Below are 20,096 nucleotides of genomic sequence, written 5' to 3' on the forward strand. Positions count from 1 at the left end.
CATTCACTGTATATAAAGTAGAGTATTTCCATACCAGTTTTGAATAGATGATGCAAGTGGTATGTTCATCTATTCAACGCAGCAAATAAATCTCGTCTTAATGAGAGTTATAAAATAGAAAAGAGGAAAACACAACAACCGGGGAAAGAGGATAGGGAAAGGGACGTTTCTAAAAGGACTTCCCTACTCAGGATTGTTCACAAGAAGCTATTGGTTATAAGTGATAAGTGAGACCCGGGATTCAGATGAAGACCTATAAAATTTTGTACGTATCATACCAGTCAATCCACGGTTGCTAGTTATCAAGGAATTCAGTATGTTTCCCAGCCACTGACTCCAACATTTGTTCATATGTAAAATGTGTAGAAAGAGCATGTACAACTTCGGTCACCACAGGGGGATCCGGAGATCTTCATAGTCTAAGTATTACCAGTTTGGCAGCCAGGAATAAGTGAGTAGTAAACTGTCTAAAAAAAAAAAAATGGTGGTACAGCTTCTATACCTATGTTGAGATGGGCTAGTGGCGGGGAGATTTGTATTGGTAGACTTGTTACTTGGCAGAGAATTGTAAATACTTTGGGCCAGAATTTTGCTAGTTTACTACATGTCCATAGGATATGGAAGATAGTGCCAGGTTGAGGGCATTCTCTCCAGCATAATGGAGATATAGAGGGATTGAATTTGGCTATTCTGTATGGGGTCAGATACTATCTTTGTGTAACTTTGTGAGGTGGTTGCCAAAGGTTAGTGAACTTTGTGGCAGAGTATCTGTATGGTAGAGTTATGCTCCATTGTCTATCTGAGAAGGAGTCGTTTACATCCCTTTCCCAGGCTATCATTGTTTGGATTTTCAAATATATATTTGTTGTGAAGAATGTTATTAAATATAGAGATGCCCCTTTACATTCTGCCTTAGAAGTGAGTTAAGTGTGAATTTGCCAGAATATATTATTTAAGATCGGAGTGTTTTATAGAAAAGATACTATTCGGGCATATGTGAGGTATTCTGCGTTGGGAAATCCATATTGTACTTGTAGGGAAGTAAGACTTCACGTTGGGTCCTATAAATAGGTCAGACGTTTAATTGTTTTTTCTCCTTTTAATTCACAGCACTTAGGTATAACATGGTTTAAGCTATATTTGCATACTTGTAACAATACATCCGAGTCCTGTTTTGTTTTTTTGTTTTTTGTTTTGTAAATGAACATTTAAAGTGACACACTAAGGGCCGGTTCACACGGGGGCGACTTGTCAGGCGACCTAGCCGCCTGACAAGTCGCCTCCCGTTCTGTACAATGGAACTGTTCTAATCGGAGCGACGCAAGTCGCTCCGACTTAGAAGAAAGGTTCCTGTACTACTTTGGGGGCGACTTGCATAGACTTCTATACAGAAGTCGTCTTGCAAGTCGCCCCGGCAGTCGTGTGCAGGTCGCCTCGGTGAGGCGACCTGCAAGTCGTGCCGCCTCTGGTGTGAACCGAGGCTTAGGGCCCTTTCACACTCATGTGCTTTTGTTAAGTTTGGGACCTTTTCAGACTCATGTGCAATGTGCATTTGATGCATTCCCATTGACTTACAATGGAAGGTGCCTCTGTGCTGTGCTTTTGAAAAGCTGCACCAATGATGCAGCATGCAGGACTTTTCAAAGCACAGCGCACCTGCAGTGTGAACTGTTACATAGGATTGAATTTGGAAAAACGCAGCAAAAGTGCACAAGTGTGAAAGGGGCCTCAACTCTGGTTTAACCCCTTTTACCCCCCCTTCCTGACCAGAGCATTTTTTTGCGTTTTGGCACTGCATCGCTTTAGCTGACAATTGCATGGTCATGCGACGTTGTACCTAAACAAAATTGAAATTTTTTCCCCCCCACAAATAGAGCTTTCTTTTGGTGGTATTTGATCACCTCTGCGGTTTATTTTTTGCGCTATAAACAAAAAAGAGTGACAATTTTGGAAAAAAAGCAATATTTTTTTTACTTTTTTGCTATAATATCCCCCCCAAAAAAAACAAAAACAAATGTGTGTGTGTGTGTGTGTGTGTGTGTGTGTGTGTATATATATATATATATATATATATGTGTGTGTGTGTGTGTGTGTGTGTGTGTGTATATATATATTATATAAAAAAAAAATTTTCTCAGTTTAGGCCATTTTAGGTTTTGTATTCTACATATTTTTGGTAAAAAAAAATTGCAATAAGCGTATATTGATTGGTTTGCGCAAAAGTTATAGCGTCTACAGAATAGGGGATATAAAAATGCACTGATTACTGTGTAAATGACGCTGGCAGGGAAGGGGTCAAACACTAGGGGGCGATCAAGGGGTTCAGTGTGTCCTAGGGAGGTGTTCTAACTGTAGGGGGGATTGGCTTCCACTGACATGATAGCGATCACACACTGCTCCCGATGACAGGGATCAGTGGATCTCTGTCATGTCACGAGGCAGAACAGGGAAATGCCTTGTTTACAAAGGCATCTCCCCGTTCTGCCTCTCCTCACCGCATTCGCCGGCTTCCGGTGAACATCGAGTTCCCAGGACCCTTGGGCACGCTCCCGCGGCAGTTGCACGTGCCCGATAGGCGGCAAATTCTAAGACTTACAGGTACGTCCATTTGCCTTCCTGTGCCATTCTGCCAACGTCCATCTGTGTGTGGCGGGTCGGCAAGCGGTTAACCACTTCCCGCCTGCCTTATGCAGATTGACGGCCGGGAAGTGGCTCTGTTATCCTGACTGCGCGTCATATCCATGGGGGCGCGCGGCGTGTCAGTCTGACACCCCACATCTCCGATCGTGATAAGAAGCCTCTTACAGAGGCTTCTTACAGAGGCTTCTTACCACGTGATCAGCTGTGACCAATCACAGCTGATCATCGCGTAAACCAGGAAGTGCCGGTAAACGGCATTTCTCGGTTTGCACTGACAGGGAGGGCCGATCGGCGGCTCTCCCTGTCAGAGGGGGGGGGATCTGTGCTGATAATCAGCACATTGATTATCAGCACAGCCCCCTCAGATGTGCCACAACACCTTTTTAAAATGTGCCCATAAGCTGTCAGTCAGTGCCCCATAAAAACACAGCTCACAGTGCTAATCAGTGCCCCTCACAGTGCCAGTCAGTGTCCAGCAGTAAAACCTGTCAGTACCTCAACATCAGTCCTGCCCATCAGTGCTGCCTGTCAGTGTCCATCACAGCTGCCTGTCAGTGCTCATCAATTCTACATATCAGTGCCAACTCATCAGTGCCCATCAGTGAAGAAGTAAACAAAATTTTATAACTAAAACGAAGAAAAACTTTTTTTTTTTTCCAAAAATGTTGTTCTTTTTTAGTTTAGCAAACAATAAAAACTGCAGAGGTGATCAAATACCACCAAAACAAAGCTCTATTTGTGGGAACAAAGTGAAAAAAATGTTGGGTGCAGTGTAGAATGACCGCGCAATTGTCATTCAAAGTGCGACAGAGCTGAAAGCTGAAAATTGTCCTGGGTGGGAAGGGGCGAAAGTGCCTGGTATTGAAGTGGTTAAAGGATAAGGTGACATTTTCAAAATAATTATAAATGCACATCTTTGTGCAGGTAAAAAAATGTGCATTTATTATTTTTTTATTGGGAGCCTGCAAAGCATCATCAGATCATGGGTGCTATGCAGGGCTCTTGCAGACTACTGTGTGTTGTGTGCTCGTACCTCGTACGAGCATTCAGTTACACAAGGACAGGAACTTTCAATGTACTACCACAGTGCTCAACAGCGCCATGGTAGTTCATTGAGAGCTACAACCCAACATCTGCAAAGGCTGTCGGTAATTAGCTTCCCATTCACAGAATACTGTGCATGAGTGACGCGGCCAGATGGGCAGAGCCCTGCACAGCCGCATTTTCTTTTGAATTGTGGCCGCAGACACGGGGAGAAGATCCCTGGTCTGCTGTCACAGCGGGTATTGACGTGGGGGCAGCTGCAGCACTCAACATGTGACATGTTACAGCCTAGATACGGGTGTAACATGTTAGAAAAAGTGAACTCCTTTAAAAAAAAAATGTATTTTTAATTTTTTTTAAACTTAAAATACATTATTTTGTCGTCAGTCTTCTCCAGATCTGCAAATCCCTTTTTGTCTTTACTGCTGTGATCTGACTTCATGTTAGAGGATGGCAACGGTCATTCTCCATGTTTCGACTGTATGTAGGAAGGTAGCCACCCTTTCTTGCTCACTCCTGAGATTAGGGACTATGTATTGTGGGCTATGGGATGTGTAGTGTGCATAGAGCAGTGTGCACTGCTTATTCCAAGCAAATGAAAGTGAAGGTAAAAAGGAAATGTTCGGGAGCTCACAAAGGATGTACAGTAGCAAGAAAGCAGAAAAACAAAGTAAAAAAAAATATTTAATGAAAAATAGAATACAGAGGCATTAGATAGTGGATATGTATGTATAATGTTTGAAAAATAGATATTGTTTCGTATCAATTAAATTTTTCAGGATAAGCTGTTGTGGGGGTCTACCCCCTTCTCACTTCAAGCAGAAATACTGATGCACAAAGATTTAGCAAAACTGCAAAATCAGTATCTGTAAAAATTGCATACCAGGTAATAAAAAGTTGTAATGTTGAGTAATAAAAAAAAAAAATGGGAAAGTTAGCCAGATATTAAATCAGAAGGGTAAGATGTATGAGTGGTCATGTAGATATTTGATTGGGTTTTTTTTATTTCAGAGATTGTTAACTTTGCAAATTTGGACCAAAGCAAGTACAGGAATATAATTAAGTTTGTTATAAGACAGACTCCAAGTCGAAAACATCCTGGTAGAGCTTGTATATGTGTCCTGTAGATTATGGTTAGAATGTTTTTACAAAAGTAGAGTAGTTTCAAGGAGAAATGGGTTTAGAAACCCGCCCTCAATGATCCTCCAAGCCACAAATCAGCGCCTTATGAATGTATGGTAAAATAGCACTCTGCGCGTGTAACGTCTTCTCTTCAAACAGGAGAAGAGTAAAACATCCTATCTGCTAGGACTCCGAGATTAATTGGAACGGTCACTTCTTGCACACGGGAATATCTCCAGTGGTCTTCTTTGTCCCCACAACAAATGGGGGGGGAGACTACACTTAAAAATGATTGATATTTCTGAATAGAGTGGCCTTTCTTGCAGGCTGCATTACGATCATTTGGTTTTGGAGAGAAATTTCAAGTTGGTCACTATTCTTTAAGCAAACCCCACATCCCAATTATTGGTTAATGGTCTGCTGTCAGCTTTGATTCCATTGTACAGAGGCACCTGATAGGGGTGTCCTCTATCCCCATTGTTTGCGGTGGTTATTGAGACGCTGGCGCTGAGATTCTGACAGTCTGCCCTCATTGCAGGTATTACGCTGGGTAATCTGATATCATAGTCCTATATGCAGATGACCTTATTCTATACTTGCAAGATGCATCAATATCATTGAAGGCGGCCATGCAGATCATAGATGACTATAGTGCTTACTCTGACCTTTAAGTCAATTGGCAGAAGTCGGCTCTGATACCTCTTCATCCCCAAGCATATTCCCGAGATGCAGCGGTTTGCCCTCTTAAAGTAGTGTTCTCATTTAAATATTTGTGAGTGCTCATTACCTTATAGCAAACGGAGGGTTTGAGCCTTAATCTAGACCCCTTACTTCAGATGATTAAACTCGAACGTAACATTTGGGCTAGGCTGCCTTTGTCGGTGGCAGGCAGAATTAATATGATAAAGATGATGATTCTTCCTAAATGCTTATATGTGACCTCTCGTATATCCACGGTGGTGCCTAAATAGTTCTTTAAGATGCTGGGTATGCTACATTATTCATATGCGCAAACATTAGAAGGAAACAAACTCTGTTCTACAGCGGCCTAAAGCTGAAGCAGGCACGGCACTTCCCAATATATGTACTACTACTATTTAGCAGGGCAACTATGTCACCTGTCACTCCAGAGGTAGTAGAATCACACCTGGCCTAGGTATTAAATCTTAAACACTTGCTGATAGCTTTAGATGCTCTACTGTCTGCTTTGGGATGGGAACGCATACGTATTCTGACTCGAATGATGTGGAGGGAGCCTAGACAGCTGGACAAATTTGACAACACAAATGTAGATCTACCCCTGTGGCATAACCACTTCCTCATGTCCTAAACTTCTCTGACTATTCCTTTTGGTAAAATAGGGGACTTGTTGCACTACAGGACATATACACAGGAAATGTTATGGCTTCCTTCATGTTTTTTTACAGGTATCTCCAGTTACGTCCTGTTTTAAAAGCTCAATTTGGTGTTACTAGCATCAAGTTCTCTGACTATCCACTGATAGGAGTGTTAAGGTCACAAGGCCCTAAGAGTCTAATCTCCACCGTCTACTCCCATTTATTGGCTCCCTTAACACCAGTCCTCTGGAGGTCCACAATAAATAGCAAACACTTATACCCGATCTGTCTGACGAGGACTGGGAGGAAGCATGCACCTCCCATTTAACTGTTTCACCAGCTATTAATAAGAAGCTTATTTATACATGGTACATCAGTCTTACCTAACCCCGGTAAGGTTGCACGCGATACATCACATCCCTACATCGGCATGTACTACATGTACCAGCCACAGTGCAGACTTTTTTCTTGTTATGTGGCTATGACCTGTTATTGAGGTGTACTGGAAACGGGTGATTGATATACTGTCTAAAATTCTCTTGGTCTCTGTGCCATGTGATCCACGCATCTGTCTATTGGGTATACTGGACGAGGAACAATGGTCAAAATTTATTAGAATAATGCTGAGAGAAGCACTATTGTTAGTTCGAAAGGCTATGGCACTTAAGTGGAATCAATCTGCTTCCCCATCTACTCGTCTATGGATCCAGATGGTGAATCAGATACTGCCTTGTGAAAAAATCATTTTTGAGCATAGGGGTTGTCCCATGAAAAGGTGTGGAACATTTGGTGCTCCTCCACTCTCACCTCTTTTAATTTGTGAATAGTCGTTTTTTTATACTTGAAATGTGTGCAAATTGGAAAAAAAGGTTTTGTACTGGGATTAATGTTATAATGAATCCAGACTACTCTGTGCTTGTATGTAACTTCTCTTTATTAGGACTGGACACTTAAGTATATGCAAATGCGAGGTTGTACCTCTCATGTATTTGTGTACCAAACTTTATAATTTCTTGTGCTCTGGTTGAGTGTGTTTTGTTGTACCAGGATGTTTTTATATATCTGCCAATAAGAATAACATTTTTTTTATATTTTCCATATTTCAAAATGGCAATCAGGTGCGTCAAGCAAGGAGCAACTTCTAAGTGTCCGGCCTTCTATAGCAAGGCTCATACAGTATCTGTTGTCAAGTGATCAATATGAATTGTGTAGAATCCAAGGGATTTGTGGCTTGTTGATGATGATCTTGTAATTGATTAGATACGCTGTGTTTAAAATAAAAAAAAAAATTAAATTAAACATTTGGCATGTCTATTTTATACTTCTAAATGTTGCTGTAACATTTTGTTTCTGAAAAGTGTATGATTAGTTCTGATTCATGTGCTTTTGACATTCTCTCTGAATATACTGATTTATTATTTGCTTTTGTGTTGTTCCCCTTAGGGAGGAAAAGATTGCCATCATGCGTGAAAAGCACACTGCACTCATGAAACCTATTGTGTTTGCCCTTGAGCACGTTTGTAGTATTACTTTGGCACCTGCTGAGACACCTCATGAAAAATGGTTCCAGGACACCTATGGGGAGGCTATTGAAAATGCTCTAGAAAAACTGAGAAATCCATCCAATCCTGCCAATCCTGGAAACAGCTGGATGCCATTCAAGCAGGTATTTAAAAATAAGTTATAAACTTGCTGATCTAACAACTATGATTTTAGATTTCGATTCTTGTATAGCAGCCTTTAAATCGAAAATCTTACTGATTGCATCATACGAATCAAGCCACTTTTCTGTAAGGGGTCATACTACTTTAAAGGAAACCACTAATCTTAAATGAAACATTCAGCAGAGCCAAAATTACTTCAATTGGCATTCCTTGCCCAACTGAGCTAATTGCATATACACGTAATTATTTAAAGAGAATCTGTCATGACGAGCTATTTTGACTTCCATTGCTGTTTCATGTGTCTAGTGAAGGAAGGACAAAGATCACAGCTGTGCAGCAGTAGATGTTTTACCCAGCCCCATTGAAAGTCTTTTTGCTTTGTCCACAGTTTAGCTTGTTTGTCTCGCAGTGCAAGAGATGTTCATTTTGTTTACTGTTTATATGTCTTCTCAGTTATTGAAATTTCACACTGACAGATTTTCTGTTCCTTTGCAGGTTATGCTAAGCTTGCAGCAAAGAGCACAGAAACGGACAAGCTACTTGTTACGACTTGAAGAAATTAGCCCTTGCTTAGCTTCCATGACAAACACTGAAATAGCCTTACCAGGGGAATTCTCAGACAGAGACGCCATCACGATTCACAGTGTAGGCAGTACTATCACTATCTTGCCTACAAAAACGAAACCAAAAAAGTTCATCTTTCTGGGATCTGATGGGAAAAACTACCCATATCTTTTCAAAGGTAAGGGAGTATCATTATACATATATGCTTTTTAAGCTGCAGTGGTGTTTTTGATAAATACCTTCATGACCAACATTTTCTATCCTAACAGGTTTGGAAGACTTGCATCTTGATGAACGCATTATGCAGTTCCTCTCTATTGTAAATACCATGTTTGCAACGATTAATGGTCAAGAGTCTCCCCGTTTTCGTGCAAGACACTATTCAGTCACACCCCTTGGCACACGATCTGGGCTTATTCAGTGGGTGGATGGAGCCACTCCTCTTTTTGGTCTTTATAAACGATGGCAACAAAGGGAAGCTGCTTTGCAAGCACAAAAGGTATTGACTTTGATTTGAGAGATGAGTTTATATTCTGTGTCCACTGTGTATATCCTTGCTGTTTGATCACAGAGTTAGGGTTGGTTCTCCCTAGCTGCACAGGGAAACATTCAGTTTTCCTGTGTGGGCTAGTGTCCGTGTAGGGCAGGCTTTCGGGGGGGGGGGGGGGGGGGGCAAAAGCAAGGTGACCTATTTTTTTTTGACAGAGTTGCATACTGTGGAGGAATACCGCAAACCCATTGACAGTTTCCACACAGCAATTCTTTATAGCTGCAGTCTGCATTCTTTTTTTTTTTTTTTTTTGCCACGTCAGTGAGTTTTTTTGAGAGAGACTTAATTCACCATTATAGTTCATTTTTGTCTCATCTCATTGTAACATCATTGTAGCTTTTGACTTTTCTTGCTTTTCCCCTCTTTTTTTTTTTTTTTTTCCCCTCTTTTCCTCTTTTTCTTTTTCCTTCTCCTTCCCTTTCCATTTTTTCCTTCCCCTTCCCCCTTTCTTTTCCCTCTAAAGCTTAACAATTCAATTAGAAATGAGTACACAAATGTTCTTTTTACAATAAAATTAATAAATCATCAAGGTGTAAGGGCACATTATGCTTAAAGACAGAGAAAATGTGAAACAGAAACCAAAAGTACAAAAGAGCCCTTCCATCCCACTCCACCCATTACCAGTATTATAAACGCAGTCTTACTCCTTGATCTCTCCCTCTTTTCTACCCCTCCCATTGCCCTTCAAGTTATCTCATAAATTAATTCATAGATCGGTTTGCACCATTTCCCTGATTTCACATGCTTTACAAAGAGATCTTATTGCATCTGATTTATCTGGCACATCTTTTCCTATCAATGAATCTGATTTTTGTTGTTCTCTTAACCACTTGCTTACTAGGCACTTAAACCCCCCTCCTATCCAGACCAATTTTCAGCTTTCAGTGCTCTCACACTTTGAATGACAATTACTCAGTCATGCAACACTGTACCCAAATGATTTTTTTGTCCTTTTTTTCATACAAATAGAGCTTTATTTTGGTGGTATTTGATCACCTCTGGGTTTTTTATTTTTTGTGCTATAAATGAAAAAACACCGAAAATTTTGAAAAAAACACATTTTTTTTCTAATTTCTGTGATAAAATTTTGCAAATTCGTAATTTTTCTTCATAAATTTTGGCTACAATTTATACTGCTACATATCTTTGGTAAAAATAACCAAAAATTTGTGGAAATTATTTGGTCTGTGTAAAAGTTTTAGAGTGTACAAGCTATGGTGCAAATCATAAAAAAAATATCACATCTGATGTACTGAGACCCTAACAAGCCAGGAAAGTACAAATGCCCCCCAAATAACCCCTTTTTGGAAAGTAGACATTTCAATGTATTTAGTTAGAGGCATGGTGAGTTATTTGAAGTTGTATTTTTTTCCCACAATTCTTTGCAAAATTGAGATTTTTTTTTTCCCACAAAATTGTCATTGTAATAGCTTATTTCTCTCACATGGCATGTGTATACCACAAATGACACCCCAAAATACATTCTGCTACTCCTCCTGAGTATTACGATACCACATGTGTGGGACTTTTTCACTGCCTGGCCACATACAGAGGCCCAACATGCATGAAGCACCATCAGGTGTTCTAGGAGCATAAATTACACATCACATTTCTCAACCACCTATTGCACTTTTGAAGGCCCTGGAGCACAAGGACAATGGAAACACCCACAAAATGACCCCATTTTGGAAAGCTAACACCCCAACGTATAATCTATGAGGCATAATGAGTCTTTTGAATGGTTTATTTTTTTCCAGAAGTTTTTGGAAAATGTGGAAAAAAATGAAAACGCATTTTTTTTACACAAAGTTGTCCGTTTATAAGATATTTTCAACACATAGCATTTGGATAGCAAAAATGACACCCCAAAATACATTCTGCTACTCCTCCTGAGTATGGCGATACCACGTGTGTGAGACTTCTACACAGCCTGGCCACATACAGAGATCCAACATGCAAGGAACACCGTCAGGTGTTCCAGGGACACATAGCATGCACATACCAAGAATTACATCCCAAAATACATTATGCTGAGCAAAGCGTAAACAAAAAAGATTACCTGTGGTTGTAGTAGCGCAGTTGTACACAGGAGGATAGCACTGGTCCAGGCAGCAGGCAGGGACTTGGTCAGCAGCGGCGAACACAATTGTCCAGGCAGCAGGCAGGGTTACTGTCCATATAAAGTCCAGGGTCAGTGCAGGCAGAGATATTGTCCGCAGTGCCAAAAATATTGGTCCTGGTAGTAGGCAGGTCCATGTGGTGTGGTCAGTGCAACAGGCAGAGGCATGACGGCAGTAAGTCCTACAGGCAGAAGTAGGGCCTCGTTCAGGACAGAATGGGGACAGGGGTAGAGGCTTCTCCCACCCAAATCTCTTTGAAGCCTCCGAGTCTCCAGACCCTAATCTAGGATTGAGAAAACAAAATAAATTGTTTTCTTCATCCAGAAAAACTATTCTGGAGCCCCTCACATATGTGTTGAATCCCACTAGTCCAGTTGCAGGGTACAAGATCAGTCCAAGAGGCAGGCAAATATCATGGTCAAACAGTCCAAGGTCAGTTCCAGATCAGGCAGAGGTATGTACAGAATCGTTGGGCAGAAGCATGGTCGAATAACAGTCCAGGGTCAGTTCCAGATCAGGCAGAGGTATGTGCAGAATCGTTAGGCAGAAGCGTGGTCAAATAACAAGCCGGGGTCAGTTACAGAGGAGGCAGTGGCATAAGGGGTGTGAGGGTAAATTGCAGGAACGGAGGCTTACGTTTACCATACTTCACTAATAATTTACTGAAGTATGGTAACGACGAAAACATTCACCTACGCAGAGGCCTGGTTTAGAAGGACATTGTGCACAATAATAAGATGTGTCTCTTCTGAATCCAGCTCTGGTACACACCTTACATTTTTTTTGCCGTCGTTGGCCTGTTGGTTTGGGAGGGATCTTATCTGGTAGTGGCGTTCGGAGAGTCGACTTAGAACATTAGATCGGATATTTTCTGGGGGGCCGTTCGGGAATGTAAGGGCAGTGAAAACTTCCTCCTGGTAGCCAAGGAAGCGTTTGGGGTTTTGGGTGGAGTTACGATAAATGACATAAGAATTGTAGATGGCCAAATGAAAAAAATAAATTGCGACTTTCTTATACCAATGGTATGTCCGTCTTGTGGCAAGGTACGGTTCCAGCATCTGGTCATTCAAGTCGACTCCCCCCATAAACAAATTATAGTCAAAGATGCATTTAGGTTTCTGTATGGGGCCATTTCTTCTGGGGATTTCCATGAAGGTATCATCGTGGATTGAAGACAACATGTACACATCTCTTTTGTCTCTCCACTTCACTGCCAAAATCTCGTTGTTTCGTAGACTCGCCGTTTCTCCTTTTCTCAATTTTTTATTGACCAGACTTTGAGGAAAGCCCTTCCGGTTCTTTTTGATGGTACCACATGCAGGCGTCTTCATCCGATGCAGGTTGTGGAACAGGGGCAGAGATGTGTAGAAGTTATCTACGTACAGGTGGTAGCCTTTCTCCAGTAAGGGGGTATGTGAGAGCCCAAACAATTTTCCCGCTTGATCCCAAGTAGTCTGGGCAATTAGGGGGTTGCAGCTGGGTGTCCTTCCCTTCGTACACTTTGAAGGCATACAAGTAACCTGTGACTCGGTCACATAATTTGTATACCTTCACCCCATAGCGTGCCCTTTTACTGGGAATATATTGCTTTATTTTAAGCCTGCCACTAAACTTAAGAAGGGACTCATCCACACATGTGTTTTTGTCTGGGGTAAACAGCAGGGGGAATAGTGCAGAAAAATAATTTAAAAGTGGCCGAATTTTGAAAAGTCTATCATAGTTTGGGTCATTTCGGGGAGGGCACTGGGTATTGTCGTGAGGTATCTGTTTCTGGGCATTACCTTGGAGTATATTGGCATGTGTTGGAGGGGGTGGGTTGACCAATAGGACAGCAAAGTGTTTTTTTTCGTGAATCCCATGTTAAATGTGAGCCCTAAAAAAACCTTCAACTCCTCCACCGTTAGGTCTCTCCATTCGTAGGGACGGGCATAGTAGGATGTTGGATTATTCGCAATGAATTGCTGTGCATAAAGGTTGCACTGGGCCACAATACTTGACAGCATGTCCTCGGTAAAAATTAAATTAAAAAAATCTATTGGGGAAAAATTCTCCGTGTTCACCTGGACTCCTGGCTGGGCAGTGAAAGGGGGAATGTTGGCTTCTCCTGAATTAGGAGGAAGCCACAAGGGGTTCTGCAGGGCATAGGGAAGGCTGGCATGGGTCCTTGGCCTTTCTTGCCGAGGCACTGCCGTGCTGGTGGACGGGACTGCCGTGCTGGTGGACGGGACTGCCGTGCTGGTGGACGGGACTGCCGTGCTGGTGGACGGGACTGCCGTGCTGGTGGACGGGACTGCCGTGCTGGTAGATGCCACTGCCTCCCCACCAGAACGCCTTCGTTTGGCGGGCCGAATCTCTTCCTCCTCTGAGTCACTCAGTGTTTCACTACTGAGGACTGGCTCATAATTTATGTTCGACTCTGAATCGGAAAGGGAATCTGAAAAAGAGAGCTCCCCGTTGCTCTCGTCGGCCTGGGACAGTATTTGGTACGCCTCCTCGGCGGAAAAGCTTCTTTTGGCCATGGTTGCTAAGCTTGCACTGATGGGCACTGATGAGGCGGCACTGATGAGCACAGATGGGCACTGAGGTGGAACAGATGTGCACTGATGAGGTGGAACAGATGTGCAGATGTGCACTGATGAGGTGGCACAGGTGGGCACTGATGAGGTGGCACAGGTGGGCACTGATGAGGCGGCACAGGTGGGCACTGATGAGGCGGCACAGGTGGGCACTGATTGTGCAGATATGCAGCTGGACACTGATCACCGCTGGGCAGACAGGTGGGCACCGATTGGCACAGGTGGGCACCGATTGGCACTGTATTGATGGGCACTGTGGGCACAGTAAATGGCAAACAAACACTCACAGAAGGCTGACAGATCTCTCTCTCCTCACACGCTGTCTCTGTGTGAGGAGAGAGAGCCGGCAATGAGAGATGATGTCAATTGTTTACATTTTAGATCATCTCTCATTGGAGGCAGCGATCGCGCTGTAAACGGCCGCTGTGATTGGCCGTTTACAGCGATCTGTGATTGGCTGTGTCCAAGGGACACGGCCAACACAGAATTTCCCCGTTGCGCGCTCGTGAGCGCGCATGGGGAGCGAGGAAAGGGGAGGCCGTCATATGACGTCCGCCCGGGAATTGACATCCGCGCTGAAGCCGTCATTCGGCTACGGCCGGATGTCAGGAGGTTAAACCCATTTTTTCCAACCATTGCCTCCACATCGCGTCAAATTCCTTGAGATTACCTCTCTTTGTATACACTGCTCTTTCTTTGCAGATAGTCTCATTTATTTCCCTAACCCAATCTCTCACTGTAGTGGGTGTTCTAGATTGCCATCTTTGCCAGATTGCAATAATTTTTTTGGCTTGAAACAAACACCTTAATATTGCAATTGTGGTACTCTTCCTCTCCCCCCATGCAGCCTGCATTCTAGTTTGAACCGGGCACAAAAAAAAATAGTTTTCTGTGTGAGTTCTTTGAATGAATTAACTACAAGAGGCTAATGGCAGTTAGGTACTCCCGTAGTCTATTGATGCCACCTGCCATTCAGTAACTGCTTGCCAATATTTTAGGTATGGGCAGACAGCAATACTGAGAAGCCAGCAAGATACCTGGCATTGTACCCATGATCTGCTGATTTGTGGGTACAATGCCTTACAGGCTGCAGAGTAAAAAAACTATATTTTTTTTTTTTACCTGCAATAAGATGTGAATTTATTTGTATTTATTTTTTTAAAAGGTGAACTTAAGCCTTTAACCAGTGGTTATACTGCTGCCTACAGGAGGATTGGACACTGACTACAAACTGTAGGCTAACCCGGGGTGTATCGCCCCTCCTACTTAATAGCATGCTTCAGTTTTTTGCTAGTGTTATAGGAAAGTGGACATGCTAAGAGATTGGACATTTCCGCTGTGATAAAGATTAGCTTATTTTTCTAGCACTCTTTCTTCCATCAAGTCTCCTTCTCTATCTGGCACGGTCAACCTCAGCATGGCCTTTGGAGTACTGTATCCTGCTCCACCAGACTGGATGTTGCAAAGCTAGCCTCGGTGACCTTTGGTCACGGAGTTCCATGTGAGGAGCTTTCCAGACTCTGTTCTGGTAAGAATTGCATGCAGAATGCTTTTCAGGTCTAGAGTCACTGTTTCCTTTCATGCTATCCTTTACTGTTTTCCAACTCCACAGTCTTCTTCAATGTCATCAAGTGTAGTTGGGTTCTCTGCCCTCACAGCCAAGGTTTTTAGTACAGTAATACAAGCCTTATTACCCAAATTACCCAGTTATTTGTTGACTGTCATCCCAGAGAGCATAGGAGTGCTTCCATAGATTCTGTACTTGATTTACCTATGACCTTAGTAGCTTCTAAGCCACTGTCAGAGGGACTTGGCCGCCTAGAGCCTTATCCGACGAGCGTACCCATGGAGTAGTTGGTCTATTGCTATTACTCCCAAGTTTAGGAAGACCGTTTTGGCTATTAATTCAGTGTGCACTATTCGTGCCACTAAACCCATTTAAAAAAAACAAGTTAATGTATATATTAAAGTGTTTGTAAAGGCAAAAGGTTTTTTTTTTTATCTTCATTCATTCTATGCATGAAGACAAAAAGCCCTCTGTGTGCAGCAGCCCCACTAAAACTTACCTGAGGTCCTTCTAGCGATGTTGTAGGAATGTCTCGGCCGTCCAGGACTCGCCTCCTCATTGGCTGAGACAGCAGCACCTTGTCGTTGGCTCCCACTGCTGTCAATCAAAGTCAGTCAATGAGAATAGACATGGGGTTGGGCCACAGCTCTGTGTCTGAATGGACACAGGGAGCTGTTACTCGGCTCTGGTGCCCTCATAGCAAGCTGCTTGCTGTGGGGGCACCCAATAGGAGGGAGGGGCCAGGTGAGCCGAAGAGAAGCCCGAGAAGAGGAGGATCTGGGCCATTTGCACAGAGCAGGTAAGTGGAACAGGTTTGTTATTTTTAATAATAAAAAAACTAGACTTTACAATCACTTTACCTCAGTTAAGGTCAGACTTCCTGTTAGAGGAATGCGCCGTTCGTCCCGGGCACTTCTTAATAGCAGGCACTATCTGATAGAACACCGGCAGACATAGAGTCTGCAGTACCCGCAGATCAGCTCCCGCTGTGTACAATCAGGGCGGGAACAGGCTGCCGGCGGCATGCCCCCTACCCAGAAGTGTCACTTTTTTGTACTTTCCTTAAAATACTATTCTTGTAGCTCATTAAGGGAAATGGCTTCTACCCCTCTGCATTTATGATTATGCTTTTGGTACTACTTTTCTACTAAACTGAGGGGTGCTGGTAGTAGAATATATTCTGGGCTATTATTGTTATCTACTCTTATGCCCGGTACACATAATCAGAAAATCTTACGAAAAATAGATTTCGGAGCAATCGTATGATAATCTGATCATTAGTGCAGGGCTTTCCTGAGCCGATCAGGACAGTTCATCCGATATTATGTGATCAGACATGCACAAATTTTTTTTCTTACAATGCCAGATCATACAATTTTTATATAATCAGTACAGCTGTCGTTCGAAAATGCATTCCAACACATGACATCACTTCCGAATTTTTATCTCTTTCGTACGCAAATTTTCGTGACTTTAGTAAACTCGTCAGATTCGATCTGAGATTAGCATGCAAAAAAAAAAAAAAACAGACCATTCATCCAATAATCTCATTGTGCATACCGGGCATTAGTCAATGTCATTTTTGTCAATGTCTAGTAGGCGGCAGTATAACTGAAGGTGAATTACTTCCTGTGTCCCGCCATGGACTAAAAAGGATTTCATGGTGAGTACACAAACCCTATTTTACAAGTTGCAGAGGGTGCCTATTATTTTACTTCAACCACTGTACAGATTTCTAGTAAAAGCCAGTTATATGAATAGAATACCTGGAAACCCTTTATAGATACTGTAGCTACGGTTGCAATTGAGGCATTTACCTTTTCAAGCTGTTTTAGAAACCTGTAGCTGGCTGCAGAAAAAAAAATGATTTTTTTTTTTTTATATATATTTGACTACGACGATCGTTAAAGCTGAACTCCAGGCAAAGTACATAGATGAAATACATATACAGAAGCTGTTTTACTTGCCAGAGGATGTGTATTTCTGTTCATCCATTCCTTAAATTTAAACATATTTTCCACAACAGCACAGCCCTGTCTAGCGGGGAAGGGGATCTGATCTTTTTCTGCTGCAAGTTTCACTTTCACTTACAGATCTTCTCCCCACACTCTACCTGTGATTTGGCAGTGAAAAAAGAAGCAGAACCCTGATGATTCTGCTTTTTCAGCATTCCTCCTTGCACTGCGGTACACCTGATTGACGGCTTCTACATCCACTACTCTGAGCTATGCTGTACAAGGACTGCCATAGTCTACCAGGTCAAACTCAGGTACTCACACCGCTTGCATTTAAAGATACATTTGTATTATTGATTACAGAGCTGCATTAATGTGTTCATTTTAGATCTGCCTGGAGTTCAGCTTTAAGGTCATGAATCCCCCCTATATTTTATTGTATGTTTATTTTTGCAAATGGAGTCTAGGACAGGCACGCACAGAATTATAGACCATTTTATTTTAGAGACCCCTGTGTATATGCCCTGCCTCTTAAGAGGTTGGACATTGGGCTAAAGCAAAAAAGCTTTGCTTTTCAACTTGAGCTATACCCCACTGCACCTGCTGTAAATACCCAGTTTTGGTCTTCTAGCATGTCAAAGTTTTTTAGAAGAAAATGATCCTTGGACTTATGCCGCGTACACACGAGCGGACTTTTCGATTGGATTTTCGGTGGACTTCCGACGGACTTTTGAACTAACGGACTTGCCTACACACAATCACACCAAAGTCTGACGGATTCGTACGTGATGACGTACGACCATACTAAAATAAGGAAGTTGATAGCCAGTAGCCAATTGCTGCCCTAGCGTGTCTTTTCGTCTGTCCGACTAGCATACAGACAAGCAGATTTCTCGATAGGAACTGGGTCCGGCGGAGTTTCAAATCTAAAGTCCGTCAGATTTTCGACTGGAAAAGTCCGCTGAAGGTCCGATGAAGCCCACACACGATCGGATTGTCCGCCGGACCAGTCTGGTCGCAAAGCCTGCTTGTGTGTACGTGGCATTAGATGTTCTCACTGGCCGCTGGCATTGATACACTGGACCCTTCAGCATGGATATTTTTATCAACAGCTACTCCCTGCTACTGCCACCATCTTAGTTCCATACCGCATTTCCAAATCCATAAACTTACTATGGGCCCTTGATTTGCATTGTCTCTGGAAGTGGGGTCTGCATCCTCCATTGTCCTTGCACCCTCTCCTCTTCAAGACCCTTTTTTCTTCCACACTCTGGGCTTTTTCTACAAGCCACTTCAAGGGTAACTTTTCCTTTTCAATATCTGACATTTTGTGCATTTTGTCTGACTATAGATCTGTGTTTGTCCCAAGTATGTTTACGGTTGACTGATTCACCACCTCTGCTAGAAAACCCCTATTTTTTCAGTAGAAAAATACTTTCTAAGGTTAGTTTTGAACCTTCCTTCTGTTTGAGGTCATGTCCCTGTGTTTTCGATCTTGGCCTCATATTGAAAATACTTCTCTCCTGAATCTTTTTCACACTTTTAATGTAGGTAAAGCTTTTAGTCATTTCCCTTTCCTTTCTTTCCTCAAGACTGTACATAACAAGTTGCTGCTGTCTCTCCTGATATGTTTTATCCCTCAGACCTTTCACCATTTTTGTTGCTCGTCTTTGGACTTGTTCTATCCTATCAGTATCTCTTTGTAAGTGAGATCTCCAGAATTGCACACATTCTTCTGAATGTGGTCTTAACTAATTAGACCGCTCTTCTTTAGGCCCACTGCTTACTCTGCATCTTTCCTTCGTTTTATCAGTGTTCTACAGCCACCTGATGGAAGCCTGATTGTAGATTGTCCAGAAGTTGATGCGTGTCCAGGTGGCATTGTAGCTGTTGTACTACCGCTTTCTCCATAATCTTGGAGACGGTGTTAAGGCTTGTTATCGGTCTGCGGTAGTTAGGGTCCTTAGGGTCAAGATTGGGTTTCTTTAGCAGGGGTTTGACGATGCCTTGCTTGAGGGTGGTTGGCACAATCCCTTCTTTGAACGACTGATTTATGAGGTATGTTATAGTGGGAGCCAGGATGTCGGAGCATTCTTTAAGGAGTTTCGTGAGAATGATGTCGTTTGGTGATGTGCTGTCTCGAAGGCTTCCCATAATGTCTTTAGTCGTGTCAGTGGTGATTGGGGTCAGGAAGAAGTCCGGAGGTTGTGTGATGTTCGTATTGATATCCTCTTTTTGCTTTTGTTGGGTAATGTTGGTGGTTTTTTTCTGTTGAATTGATTTCCGAATGTTGTCGATTTTGGCAATGAAGAAATTTGATAACTCATTGCAGAATTCTTGAGTATCGTTTGCTGGGGGCTCTAAGCAGGTTGGGTTCTTTGACTGGGCGACTATTTTGAGAAGTTCCCGCGGCCGATTTAAGGCAGTTGAGATGGTGTTCGAGAAATGTTCTTTTTTTGGCTTTGAAGATTGCTTTGTGGTATCTCACAGTGAGTACTTTGTATGGTTTTCCTTGGTAGGATTTCTTCTCCACGCTCTTTCAGCTCTTCTACGTTCTTGCTTGAGTAGGGTGAGAGTACCATTAAACCATCTCGAGTTTTTTTTTGTGTATGAGTGTTCTGCGTTTTGGTGCTACTGAGTCTGATGTTTGTAGTAATGCCTTATTTAGGGAGTTGAGTGTTTGTTCCGTAGAGAGGTTTAAGATTAGCGATTGTATTTTGTTTGATAATGTGGTTTTGAAGAGTTCAGAGTGCAGTTTCTTCTGAGATCTGTTCCAGTGTGTTGTTGCATGTTTCTGTTTTTGGAGGGTGATGTTAGTGGTGATTTTAAATTTGATGACGTGGTGGTCCGTCCATGGTAGTGGTGTGTTGTTGAATATCTGTTTGAAGATGAGGTCTAGAGTGTGTCCTGAGCCGTGCGTGGGAGTATTTATCAGCTGTTGAAGACCTAGTTCTTCC

The 20,096-nt window shown here is 42.5% G+C and overlaps 1 protein-coding gene across 3 annotated transcripts in view; it reads left to right on the forward strand.

The window, feature by feature from the left end:
- SMG1 (SMG1 nonsense mediated mRNA decay associated PI3K related kinase) overlaps positions 1 to 20,096 on the forward strand; it is a 409,928-nt gene that overhangs the window by 241,843 nt on the left and 147,989 nt on the right. For all 3 annotated transcript variants that reach the window (XM_073591119.1, XM_073591120.1, XM_073591121.1), the window contains exons 39-41: positions 7,587 to 7,809; positions 8,303 to 8,549; positions 8,641 to 8,870. In XM_073591119.1, the coding sequence (XP_073447220.1) occupies positions 7,587 to 7,809; positions 8,303 to 8,549; positions 8,641 to 8,870 (700 nt within the window). The remainder of the gene's footprint in view (positions 1 to 7,586; positions 7,810 to 8,302; positions 8,550 to 8,640; positions 8,871 to 20,096) is intronic.

This window comes from Aquarana catesbeiana, linkage group LG06 (genome assembly GCF_042186555.1).
Source record: "Aquarana catesbeiana isolate 2022-GZ linkage group LG06, ASM4218655v1, whole genome shotgun sequence".
NCBI lineage: Eukaryota > Metazoa > Chordata > Amphibia > Anura > Ranidae > Aquarana > Aquarana catesbeiana.